This window comes from Bufo gargarizans, chromosome 1 (genome assembly GCF_014858855.1).
Source record: "Bufo gargarizans isolate SCDJY-AF-19 chromosome 1, ASM1485885v1, whole genome shotgun sequence".
NCBI classification, from domain to species: domain Eukaryota; kingdom Metazoa; phylum Chordata; class Amphibia; order Anura; family Bufonidae; genus Bufo; species Bufo gargarizans.
The window spans coordinates 597,168,478-597,182,120 of NC_058080.1; the positions used below are offsets into that span (position 1 = coordinate 597,168,478).

Sequence of the window (13,643 nt, forward strand, 5' to 3'; positions counted from 1 at the left end):
GAAAAGGCTACAACCTCCTCTGATGGCCGGAACAGTGGGAATGTGCATAGGGATGCATGTGCCACAGTTGCCATCTCGGTCATCTCATGTTTACGCTGCAGCAGTGGTTGTAACCCCTAGAAATAAAATGAGCAGTGTATAATGCAATTAAAAAATTAATCAAGCCAGCAAAGGAGGGGATATATGTAGATAATCACAATACATTAGTAAGTGCCTTGTTTTAACAGTGTCTACATGACAAATGGCATTTGCTGACGTGAGACAATCCCTTAAAATAATTTTAACTTTTTAGACCTTGAATTGAACTAAAAAACAGATATGTGTATGTGTGAAGATGTCTTATTTTGTAGAAGAAATTGCTTGGGTACCATATCATAACTGACAAATGAGAGCACTCAATATTATTTTCTTCTTAGTTTAAGAATCTCAAACAAAATTGATATTTATTTTCATGAAACGGAAATGAGCTGAATATAATAACACATTTGTATTATTTGCCTAGCATAACACAATATATAAGTCTAGAATGTTTCTGATGCTTTTTAGATATAACACTTTATTTAAAGGTTTCTTCCAGGCTGTGAATATTGATGGCCTATTCTCAGGATAGGTAGCAATATCAGACTGGTGGGCTCCGAAATCTAGCACATCCACCGATCAGCTTTTTCAGACCACTGTGTATTGGTCATGTTGGGATACTGCAGCATGAAGCTCCAGTAGATCGTAATGACAGAAACTACATAGTATACAGAGCCTTCAGTTCTACTCCATACACTGTATAGTTTTCCGTGTTTTGGATGCCCAAAACAGCTGATCGGCGGGGGTGCAGGGTGTTGGACCCCATCAATCTGATATTGATGACTTATCCCGAGAATAGGTGATCAGTATCTGTAGCCTGGACAACCCCTTGAAGACACATTGCATGACATAAGTGTAACCCTTGGAAAAAAGATAAAAATGTGGAAACAGTTAAAGAGTAAGAGGGTATGCACATGGAAGTGTTTGCAAACTTTTATTCTACATGCACATGGTAACACGAAAGTAACTTTATTTTGTATTACTTCCTTTAGATATTAATGAGTGTTATTTCGAGAATATTTGTGTGTTTGGAACCTGTCGGAATCTTCCAGGCATGTTTCAGTGCGTCTGTGATGATGGTTATGAGTTGGACCGTTCAGGAGGAAATTGCACAGGTATGTATCATAGGTAATGATTTTACTTCGTGGCCATATGACAGAAATAAGAAAGGCTGAGATATTTCTTGCTTGTCTCAAAACCAAGGCCATCAGCTAGTGTCCTCACGGAACCATTCATTTCAATGGTTACGCAAAGATAGAACATGTCCTATTATTGCCTGCAAATCACATTCCGTGGCTCCATTCAAGTCAATGGGTCCGCAAAAAAAACGGAACACGTACGGAAATGCATCCATGTGTCTAACGTATATGTTCCGTTTCTGCGGAACCATCTTTTGAAAATTTTATGCCCAGCCCAATTTTTTCTATGTAATAACTGTATACTGTATATGCCATACGTAAAAACGGAACGGAAAAATGGAACAGAAATGGAAACACAACGGAAACCAAAAAAACAGAACAACGGATCCGTGAAAAACGTACCGCAAAACACTAAAAAAGCCATATGGTCGTGTGAAAGAGGCCTTTGGTATAGACTCAACATACACATAACTACTATTGTTTTTTCTTACTTTTTGCTTATACCATCTTTATATCATTATATAGTAATTAATATATAGTATGCTTTAAAGGGGTTATCCCATCTCGTTATTTCCATGGCGAGATGGGCCTAAGTGCCTTGCCCAGATGGCCGGGCTTACGGAAACTGCTGAGTGCGTTGGCACTCCACTGTTTCTGTAGCTCTCATTACAGTGGCTGGGAGCTATGCAAATATTTCTGTAACTCTAGAGTTACAGAAGCAGTGTAACTCGTTCCGCTATGCTCTTTATGTAACTCCCATTTTCTGCCATGGGAGCCAGGGAAACAGTGGAGCTCCAGCCTGCTCAGCAGTTTCTGTTAGCCCTGCCACCTGGGGCCGATGCTTAGCCTATCTCACCAAGGAAACTGCTATCAAATTGATGGTGCTGTGCTTGGTAAGCTGCAAAAAAGCCACGGCGCTCAACAGAGCACCAGTAAATGCCACAGATTCCTTACACAGCTAAGTTCTGGGGAACCACAAGTCGGACCCCCACCAATCTGATATTGTTGACCTATCCCGAGGATAGGCCATCAATATCATAATCCTGTAAAACCACTTTAATGCAGAACAAATTCAGAGGTCTTGTGACATCTATGACTTCTTGAATCAGAACTAGTGTTGATCGAGCATGCTCGGCCGAACACCAGTTCGGCTCGAGCATCTCGATGCTCGGCACATGGCGGTATTCGGCCGAATACCACATGTGCTCGAGCGCAATGCTCGAGTCTCCTCCCCGCACATTTCTTGGCTGCTATGCAGCAAATAAACGTGCAGGTAAGTACTGCCCTCACTGTAGTGCCGTAGCCATGTTGGTTACTGGCTTTAGAGTGATTGTCTGGCCGGAACGCGTAATCGGGTGCTATATAGCATCCGATGATGCGTGTTTGGCTCAGTCTTAGTAAGGGAGAGCTGTGCTGAGGAAGGGACAGACAGTGTAGGGAGTGATATAGGAATAATTTTATTTGAAAAACTTTTCAGAGACTCAAAAGTCCTTTTAAGGACTATTGTGTGTGGCAGCAGCATTATATATTTTTTGCACAACCTGTGCTAAATTGATAAAACTTAACAGATCCAAAAGTCCTTTTAAGGAATATTGTTGTGTGTGGCAGCAGCAATATCTATTTTAGCGCATCCTGCGCTAAATAGCGTGCAATAGTTAGGTCGCTGCGGACAGTGACATTAACTGCGCCACATCTCCTGTGTAAAGTGTGTGCATCCTAAAAAATATCTGTGACATCCAGTGTCCTTTTTCCGTAGAGGGTGTCCACTGCAGACAGGGACATTAGCTGCACCACATCTCAATTGTAAAGTGTGCACATCCAAAAAATATCTGTGACATCCAGTGTCCTTTTTCCATAGACGGTGTCTGCTGCGGACAGTGTAATTAGCTGCGCCACATCTCCAGTGTAAAGTGTGTGCATCCAAACAATATCTGTGACATACAGTGTACTTTTTCTATAGACGGTGTCCACTTCTGACAGTGACATTACCAGTGCCACATCTGCAGTGAAACGTGTGCACTACAAAAATGCATCTGTGACATACAGTGTACTTTTTCAATAGACAGTGCCCGCTTCTGACAGTGACATTACCAGTGCCACACCCGCAGTGTAACGTGTAGCGCAGAAAAAATTTATCTGTGACATACAGTGTACTTTTTTCGTAGACGCTGCGGACAGTGACATTACCAGTTGTACCTCTCCTTTATAACGTTTCCTCATCCCAAATACCTGTGACATTCCCTGTAATTTTTTATTAGCCGCTGGTGACAGCATTGACATTATCTGCGGTATATCTCCTGTGTGACGTTTCCACATCACAAATACATTTTTAAATTTGTTTGCGCATACACTTCCAAATCCTACGCTCCTGTATGTGTGACAGACTTTGAAGCATATATAACATTTAATATGAAGAAGGCGAGCAGTAAGGGACAGGGCAGTGGCCATGATGCTGATGGTGCACGCAGAGGCCGTAGCCCTGGGCGCGGTGAAACTGTGCCTGCTGCCAGAGCACAAGAAAAACAATCATCTACAATACCTAGCTTCATGTCCCAGTTTGCAGGGCGGTGCAGGACACCACTCTTGAAGTCAGACCAGTGCGACCAGGTGGTCGGTTGGATTGCAGCAGATAATGCTTTCAGTCGCTTAAGCACCACCCTGTCTTCGACCAGGTCCAGTCTCAGTAGCCAAAAGTCTGCTCAACACAATCCTCACCCTGATCCTCCTTCCTCTAACCATGGAGAGTCTGGGCAAACAAGTGATCCCACACTTGGATATTCCGAGGAGCTTTTTTCAGCGCCATTCATTGATTTGGCCCTCTTGCCAAGCACGCTTGAAGAGGGACAGATCTTGTGCCCTGATTCCCAACTCGTGAGCATTGACAGTCACAGGAGATGACAGTGGGGAACGGCAATTACTGTTTAATGAGGTGGATGATGATGAGACACAGTTGCCAATAAGTAAATGTCAATTACTGTCTCAAGAGGTTGATGAAGAGGATGACACACAGTTCTCAATCACTGAGGTTGTGGTTAGGTCAACAAATCAGGAGGGTGAGCAGAGTGAGGAAGTGGAAGAGGAGGTGGTGGACGATTAAGTCACTGACCCAATCTGGGAAGGTGGAAAGCCGAGTGAGGACAGCAGTACAGAGGGGGAGGGATCTGCTGCACCGCAACAGGCTGCAAGAAGCAGTGGAGTGGCAAAAGGGAGAAGGCAGGCCACACCAAACAGACCCGCAACTGTTCCACGGAACACCACCTTGCGGAAATCTCCCTTGCCAAGGGGTAGGTGTTCTGCAGTATGGCGCTTTTTCGATGAAAGTGCAGACGACAAAAGAATAGTAGTTTGCAAATTGTGCCATACCAAAATGAGGCGGGGAATGAACACTAGCAAACTCACCACCACCAGCATGATCCGCCACATGGCATCCAAGCACCCTAATAAGTGGGACCAATGCCTGGGTCCACAATCTGTGTCTGCCGGTCACACCACTGCCTCCTATTTCCCTGTGTTGCATGCTGGCATATCCCCTGTCGAAGGCGCAGGCCCGGATGCCTCCCGCCCTGCACCTGGACCTTCTCAAGCACCATCAATAACCACATGCACGTCCATGTCCCAGCACAGTGTACAAATGTCCTTACCCCAGGCATTTGAACGCAAGTGCAAATACCCAGCCACCCACCCACAGGCCATGGCACTAAATGTGCAACTTTCCAAATTACTGGCCCTGGAAATGTTTCCATTTGGGTTTGTGGACACTGATGTCTTTCGCAGCCTGATGTCGGCGGCCCTCCTGCGTTACGCAGTCCCCAGCCACCACTATTTTTACGTACCCACCTTGCACCAACATGTGTCTTGTAACATCACATGTGCCCTGACCAACGCAGTTACTTGGAAGGTCCACTTAAACATGGACACATGGACAAGTGAATTCAGACAGGGACACTACATTTCCCTGACGGCAGACTGGGTGAACGTTGTGGAGGCTGGGAGAAAGTCATATCCTGGGATGGCACAAGTGCTACCGATGCCAAGGATTGCAGGCCCTACATCGATCAGCGTTTCTGCCAGCACCTACGTTAGTGGCTCCAACCCCCACTTCTCCTCCTCCACCTCCTAATCCACTTCCATCTCCAAATTATCCACGTGCAGCACCAGTCAGACATCAGTCGGTAGCTGGAAGCAGTGTAGCACTGCAGTGGGGAAGCGGCAACAAGCCGCGCTGAAGCTGACATGCTTAGGGGACAAAAAGCACACCGCCGCAGAGCTGTGGCAGGGGATAAGAGACCAGACTGAGCTGTGGCTCTCGCCACTCAACCTAGAACCAGGCATGGTTGTGTCTGATAATGGCCGTAACTTGGTGGCGGCTTTGGAGCTTGGCAAGCTCACATACATCCCATGCCTAGCCCACGTCTTAAACTTAGTGGTTCAGCGGTTTCTAAAACCTACCCCAATTTGTCTGAGCTACTGCTGAAGGTGCGCCACGTGTGTGCAAATTTTTGCAAGTCATCGACCGCTTTAGCCAGTCTGTCAACTCTGCAGCAGCGCTGGAAATTGCCAGCTCAACGGCTGTTGTGCGACGTGAGCATGCGCTGGAACTTGACATTCCACATGTTGGCCAGGCTTTGTGAGCAGAAGGGGGCAGTAGTGGAATACCAGCTGGGAGTGGGCATGGATGTCTGACCCTTGTGAGATTAACCCTATTATCTGCGTAACCATCCCACTTCTGTGTCTACTCAAACGCTCGCTGCTCACAATTAAGGACAATGCATGTGGAAGAGGTGGAAATGGTGGAAGACATTACACAGGGTGATAGCCAGACCACCCTCAGTTTGTCTTCTTAGCGCGAATTGGACGATGAAGAGGAGAAGGAGCAGAAGACGGTTCCCTCCGCTACAGAGGGTAGTACCTATAGAAGTTTAATTCCATCTGTTCAGCGTGGGTGGGCAGAAGAGAAGGAAGAGGATGAAGAGATTGAGAGTCATCCTTCTGATGACAACAGCAAAGTCTTGCCTTTTGCTACTCTGGCACACATGGCTGACTTCATGTTAGGCTGCCTTTCCAGCGACCCGCACATTATACGCATTTTAGACAACACAGATTACTGGTTGTTTACCCTTCTTAACCCCCGCTACAAAGTGAACTTCTCATCTCTCATTCTTCTGGTGGAGAGGACGAGCAAAACGTTCTCTTGAAAAATTGCTCCAGAAATTTCCATCTGACAACACTGGCGGCAGAGTCCGTAGTTTCTTGGCCAACCGAGGAGGGGAGACAAGGGGAACACACAGCAGTTCCAACAGAGGCAGGGCAACACTCTCCAAAGCCTGGGACAGTTTCATAACACCCCTCCAGCACCCTCACCCTGATGCTCGGCCTACTTTCGCAAGGAGGGAAACATTTTGGAAGATGGTGAAGGAGTACATAGCAGACCATGTCAGCATCCTCAATTATCCCTCACTGCCTTACAACTACTGAGTGTCCAAGCTGGACACGTGGCACGAACTGGCGCTCTACGCCTTGGAGGTGCTGGCCTGCCCTGCCGCCAGCGTTTTGTCTGAGCGGGTATTTAGTGCTGCTGGTGGCATTATAACAGATTAGCGTATCCGCCTGTCAACTGAAAATGCTGACAGTTTGACTCCTTTAAAAATGAACAAGGCCTGGATTGACTATGACTTTTTGACTCCACCAGAGGAAAGCTGATAAACATAAAGGCACTTTAAATGTGTTGTTTATAATGTACTGAATACACTGTATTCCCATGCACCCCTTCCACCACAAACAAGAGTATATGGTTGAATCTTCCTTTTCTCATCCTCCTCCTCCTCTTCCATCATATCAACAGGCTTAATCGTTGCATAGAATGCCCTCTCATATACTGCTTTACAGGGTCAGCTCACCTGCAGACCCTCGCATATAATGTTTTACAGGGTCAGCTCACCAGCCAGCCCCCACCTACAATCTTTTACAGGGTCAGCTCACCTGCAGGTCCTCGCATATAATTTTTTAGAGGGTCAGCTCATCTGCAGGCCCTCACATATAATGTTTTACAGGGTCAGCTCACCTACAGGCCCTCGCATATAATTTTTTAGAGGGTCATCTCACCTGCAGGCCCTCGCATAAAATGTTTTACAGGGTCAGCTCACCTGCAGGTCCTTGCATGCAATTTTTTAGAGGGTCAGCTCACCAGCAGGCCCTCACCTACAATCTTTTACAGGGTCAGCTCACCTGCAGGCCCTCGCATATAATTTTTTAGAGGGTCAGCTCACCTGCAGGCCCTCGCATATAATTTTTAAGAGCTTCAGCTCACCTGCAGGCCCTCGCATATAATGTTTTACAGGGTAAGCTCACCAGCAGGCCCTCACCGACAATGTTTTACAGGGTCAGCTACCATTCAGGCCCTCACATGTAATTTTTTAGAGGGTCCGCTAACCAGCAGACCATCAATCCTAATTTTTCAAGGGTGTATGATGCCCTCCTTTATGTGTAATAAAGGGTGTATTGGAGTTCTGGTTCCTTGTAATTTTTGGCAGCCCTTTCACTTAGTGCATAGGCTTTATGAGTGTAGGAGTCCCACTACCTGAACAATTGTACCACAATGTGAATAATGCCCTCCTTTATGTGATATACAGGTTGTATCAGAGTGCCTCTTCCTTGTAATTTTTGGCAGCACTTGCACTTTATATACAAATAAATGTACAGGAAAGAATGTTTCCTAACAATTTTTCCTCTAAATTGATTTTATCTTTCGTTTTGTGCGTATTATTGTCAGTCTGTAAAAGTGGCGTACTACTCAGACAACAATGTTCCCAGCAGCGACCTGGTTGTCCAAGATGCATCAAGACATCCTCCCCATCCTGTTCACTAACCATTTCAGTGGTGTTTCCATCAATTTCTGACCTTTTCATGTGAACCAGACACCCTCCCCTCTTCAGAGCAGGGGGTGCCTGGTTTAATGCTCTGGTTCTCCTATTGACTTCCATTGTACTCAGGTGCTCGGTAGAGCATACGAGCATCCTGAGGTGTTCGGCCCAAGCACTTTGGTGCTCGATCAACACTAATCAGAACCTTTTTGGTGGCAAAAGGGGGACCTAGACAATATTAATCAAGTGGTTTTAACGTTATAGCTAATAGGTGTAAGTATACATTATAAACCTCATTGGACAATAGGATTAGACAGGTACAGTTAGTACCTGATAGCCAAGCAACTACAGGAAACCACTGGCCCATCTACTACTTCATGCCCATAGAATGATCTGAACCTAATTTACTAAAGCTGATATTGGAAAGGATATCAGAACTACTACATAGGTAACCCATCTTGCCTTTTCCCCTCATACTCTACAGCAATGTTTTATGATCGTTAAATCTTTACCTTGATAGTTTGACCAGATCCTTTATTAAGTCACTGAACACAGAACTTGAGCAGGATACATAACTGGAACTTAGGAACTTGGAGCTACAGTATTGACACCTAGGGCCTAGAAGCACAGCTTTGGGAACATGGAGCCAAAGCTTGGTTGGACTAGCTTTTCTAAAAAATAAGATTCAGCAATATAGTGTCCCAAGATGCCTAATCTGTTTGTTTCTGTGTGCAGCCACTTATTAGTTATTTTGTGAATTGCAGTCTTTCAAGGGTTTCGCAAGCATGTTGCTATATTTTGTTGAATACATTTCATGAGAAATTGGAGTTCTTAATCAAATTAGAACTAAGGTAAAGACTCATTAAAAGTGATTTCCATCAGCAATTGTGAGCCAAAACCATGAGTGGTTTTGGCTCTAGGTCACTGATGGAATTTACTGACCAAAACACTGACATGTGAATGAGGCATAAGGGTAGCACATATTTTAGTAGGACAACTAACAACAAATGAGCCAAAAATAAGATAACACACCAGATACAGAAGCTACAGAACAAAGACAAGGAGGGCAGATAGTCTAGTGGAAAAAGGGCAGCTGCTGGACAGGCTAGGTCACATTTATAGAAGTATGTAACATCTAATTGTTTTCTGCAGATGTGGATGAGTGTGCAGATCCAATCAACTGTGTTAATGGCTTCTGTGTTAACACTCCTGGAAGATATGAATGCAACTGTCCACCTGACTTTCAGCTTAATCCCACCGGAGTGGGCTGTGTAGGTAAGATGATGCTAATAGTGCTCCATTTACTCAAGGAGCTTTAAAGGTTACTCATTGGTTCCAGTGGAAGTTATTGCCATGCAGAAAGCTATAAACAATAATAAATGTGGGGAAAACATAGGCTTGATAGCTTATCATAAACTTTTTTTTCTAGAACAGTGGTAGAACTAGTGGATATGAACAATATTGAGGCTTTTTTAAGAATAGTTTTTTTGCCTAAGGCCCTTAGGATACGCTAAAGGAATGTATTCACAAGAAATTTTAAATACAAAATTCTGTATTTTTCAGACTATGAGATGCTCTAGGCCATAAGACGCTCCAATAATTAGAAAAAAAATTACATTTTCTCTGGGCATTTTTTATTTGATATAGTAGAGTCATCGAAATCCAGAATATATAATTAATATTGCTTGCCATGGTGCCCTATTACATTACTAGCTACGGCTACAGTGCCCCATTTACCAGCCCTTTCATTATCAGGGACCATTTTACAGTAAACCCCTTCCCATGAGCTTACCAGCAAGATTAAATATCTACAGACCAGAGATGGATCTGCTCCCTGTCAACTTAAGGGAGTAAAGTGTTGTGAGTCTTTGTGTTGTAGTCAAGGAGGTTGTTGCTAGAAGATCTTGGCAGAGCAGACATTTCACATATTTAAGGACCCTTTAAATGGGCAGATAGTGGCTTAAATAAATAGCTGCATGAACAATCGTTTGCTACTTAGGGTCATTTGTGACAGCACATCACCTGCTTACATAAGACAATGTCCTGGCAACAAACATCCTTTATGTTTGCATAAAAATTATTGTTTTTAGGCGGCACACCATCCCGTGTTAGTAGGGATGTGCTGCAGACAATAATTGCTGGCCACCTATACATAGGGCAAATATCGGGGATAAGCTTTTGAAATGGCAAGCGTTCACCCTATCATCTGCCTCTGTGAAATGTCCTTTAACACAGGCTTTTGTATGAAAAATACAATAGATCGAATGGCCTATTTTGGATTTACACCAAGGATGAGGCTACACACATGACAATTGCTGATTTCCATGTAACTATCATTCAATTTCATGTGATTGCCCCACATTTATTCATTTTGCCTTATTTTGCGTGTGACATATGAGATAGTAGTTGGCAAGAAAAGTGCACAATTTATTAAAATGCTTCTTAGTAAGGGCTCAAGCACATTACCGTGATTGGCTTGGGAAACAGTCCATTTATGTGCTGGATCTTTTAGGCAGCTCCCCTGAACAGAATGTATCTCATAGTTTGGTAATCAGATATGAACTGCATCATAAAACAGTATGATACAGTAAGTTCAGCTCATGGGAGCTGTGGTCGGTCCAGGAAATCCAACAGACACATGGACCATGTTCCTCGCACCGATCACGGTCATGTGCATAAGCCCTAAACCTGGCACATTTTTCTGTTGAATTTTCTTTTTATGTCTGCTGTGACAATCCATACAGTTGGGCTAGTCATTTTCCTTCAACCTTTCCCTTTGATAAATGAGGCTAAATTTAAGTATTGCCATGCTTGTTTACTTTTTTTTGGAATAAGAAGACAAATGTTGCCATTTCAGTGCATTATTGAACGCAACTTTTTGACCTGTGCAATTTTCACAAAAATCAGGATTACATAGAATAATAAATATGAGTCTTTGTATACTATGCAAATAGGTGTAATTGTCAGATGTTAAGTGTCATTTCCTGTGTAGCCTTAATCTTAAGCTATATTCACAAGACAATGAAAAATAGCCGTGTGACAGCTGTTTTTTTAACCGTCGTCACATGGCCATTTTCAAAACAGTTGAAGTTTACAGGTGCAGTCACACATCCATTGTTTTAATGGACCTTGAATAATTTCCGTCGAAAAATAGGACATTTCCTATTTTGTCTGTTTTCATGGCCCGACAGCCTACAAGTCAAGGCAGCTCTTATTAATCGCCATTTTCAAGAAAAGCATCCATGAAAAAACATCTGTGAAAAATAGAGCATTTTACAATTTTTGACATCTATTTTTTCTCCACCATCATGTGAATATAGCTTTAAGCCCATGTTTTGTTCTAAATGTAATGTAGATAGTAGTCATATCTAGAGAATCTGGTAGAAAAATATTATATTGGAGGAGTGTTTCTATTAAAAGAAATATGCACACCTGCTTTTGTTTAACTAGTCATTCTGCAATGCCACGACATACAAAAACTTTCCAACATTTCAGGAATCATATTGTAGCCAATTTGTTTGTCTTCTTAAATTTAGTCTTTCTGGTTTGCCAGCAGTGTTTTTGGAAGTATGACTGATTAATGACTGATCTCTCGACCTGTCCAGATGCCATCATTTTTATGCTAACAGATTGAAATCTGCATGGAAGCAGACGCTAAGTGTTTGGCTTCTTTTGAAAGCTTAAAATTTAATTAGAACATTATTCAGAAGTTGACCTGGAATAAAGCTAAGCTATGACAAATACTTTAGTACAGTAATATTATTTATACCCATGCTTTCAAGTGTTACAGTTAGAATGCAAGCCCAAAAGTCATGCTGTAAGTGGAGCTTGCAGACAATCACAACTATTCATTCACTGTGGTGTCTAATAAAACGTTCCCCTAATCCTGAAAAAGTATATGCCAAATAATAGGTGCAGAAGGGAGGCAGTCATTCAGAAACACAGGGCAGCATTCAGACACAGTAAGCTCTGTAATTCTCAATATATTGTACAATAACATCACCTCTGTTTCTTCTTAGATACAAGAGTGGGTAATTGTTATCGGAACTATGGACCTCGTGGTGATGGAACTATCTCCTGTAGTACAGAGATTGGTGTTGGTGTGAGCCGGTCATCATGCTGCTGCTCTCGTGGAAGGGCATGGGGAAACCCTTGTGAGATATGTCCACCAGTTAACAGCTGTAAGAACTCATCTCATTCTTATTTGTTTTAAGGGCAGGGGGAAAGTTATGACACAGTGAGTCCATAGTCTTCTACTTTAGCAAATTCAATTCAATCTATTTCTACATTTGACCCTCAGGCTAAAATTCAATGTAAATTAAAAAAAATGCCAAATGTATTATAGTGGCACATGTTGTATGATAGGTCATGCTCATGTTTAGACGCTTTTGTCTAACTTCAAAATACTTTTTTATTAGTTTACAACTAAAATTTGCAAGAACATTTTGGTGCATTTTATGGGATATTATGGATATTATCACATGTAACACCATTTTCCTTTCCTTTAAACTACCCCCTTGTGTAGACACTTTAGAAAACATCTTTTCTTTTTGGTAAAATGGATTGTGTCTAAAAAAACATTTTGCACCAATATTTTGGCTCCATTAAACTATGCGTGTATTTCACAGAAAGATTACCATATAGAATAGATTTAATTTGGTCTCTCAGGTATGTTGATCAGGCTAAGAACTTTGAAATGGCACTTTGAGCTAATCAAAAGAAAAACTATCATTGTAGAAACAAAAATGTATTCATAGAATGTATAAGAGGGTATACAAATGAGCTCTTAGCAAGCTCTGCCTTTAATGCCATCAGATGTGAGGTAGCTAGTGGATGTCAACTTTTTAAACAGGCCTTGGATACATGACTTGGATAACAATGGGGGGAAGATTGCTCCTCATCGGTGCAGAGCAGAGAGTAATGACTTAACTGGGTGAAAATGATATATAAGAAGCATTTATCATAGCCTCAAAGAATAATCTATATAAAAAAAAGCTCATTTTTTGTTTCCAGCTGAATATAATACATTGTGCCCTGGAGGAGAAGGCTTCAGACCTAACCCTATTACCATTCTTTTAGAAGGTAAGAATTTTCATGAACAAAGTAGGTCATGGTAATTAAACACATTTCTGGGACTGAAATATTGATTACCCATGTGTAGAATACATCAATGATATCAGATTGGTGGTCTGACTCATTGCACTCCTGCTGATCATCTAAGGGGCAGCAGGTGCTTGGGTAAACACTGTTGGCTTCTTTTTGGGGTCTGTGATGTCATGTTAATTGGTCCTATTGCCTTTCTGCAGCTCAATCAAGCTAATGGTATGGAGCTATAATACCAGGCACAACTGCTATACAATGTTTAGTGGTGTATCTGGTATACAATAAAGAGCGCTCACCCAAGGGCCACTGATCCTTCAAACAGCTGATGTAGAGAAAGGCCAGCAAATTCTAAATTATAAATATAATGAATACAATTTACTATAATAATATTTAAAACACAACAAGTGAGGAACATGAAGGCAAAATATATTTTCATTTTAAAAGTTTTAATTACTGCAAGTTG

General features: G+C 42.5%; 1 protein-coding gene across 1 annotated transcript in view; it reads left to right on the forward strand.

The window, feature by feature from the left end:
- The window catches only part of FBN2 (fibrillin 2), a 340,887-nt gene that overhangs the window by 274,451 nt on the left and 52,793 nt on the right, over nucleotides 1-13,643 (forward strand). Inside the window, exons 35-38 of the mRNA XM_044275860.1 lie at nucleotides 1,071-1,193; nucleotides 9,230-9,352; nucleotides 12,097-12,258; nucleotides 13,091-13,159. Of these exons, the coding sequence (XP_044131795.1) occupies nucleotides 1,071-1,193; nucleotides 9,230-9,352; nucleotides 12,097-12,258; nucleotides 13,091-13,159 (477 nt within the window). The remainder of the gene's footprint in view (nucleotides 1-1,070; nucleotides 1,194-9,229; nucleotides 9,353-12,096; nucleotides 12,259-13,090; nucleotides 13,160-13,643) is intronic.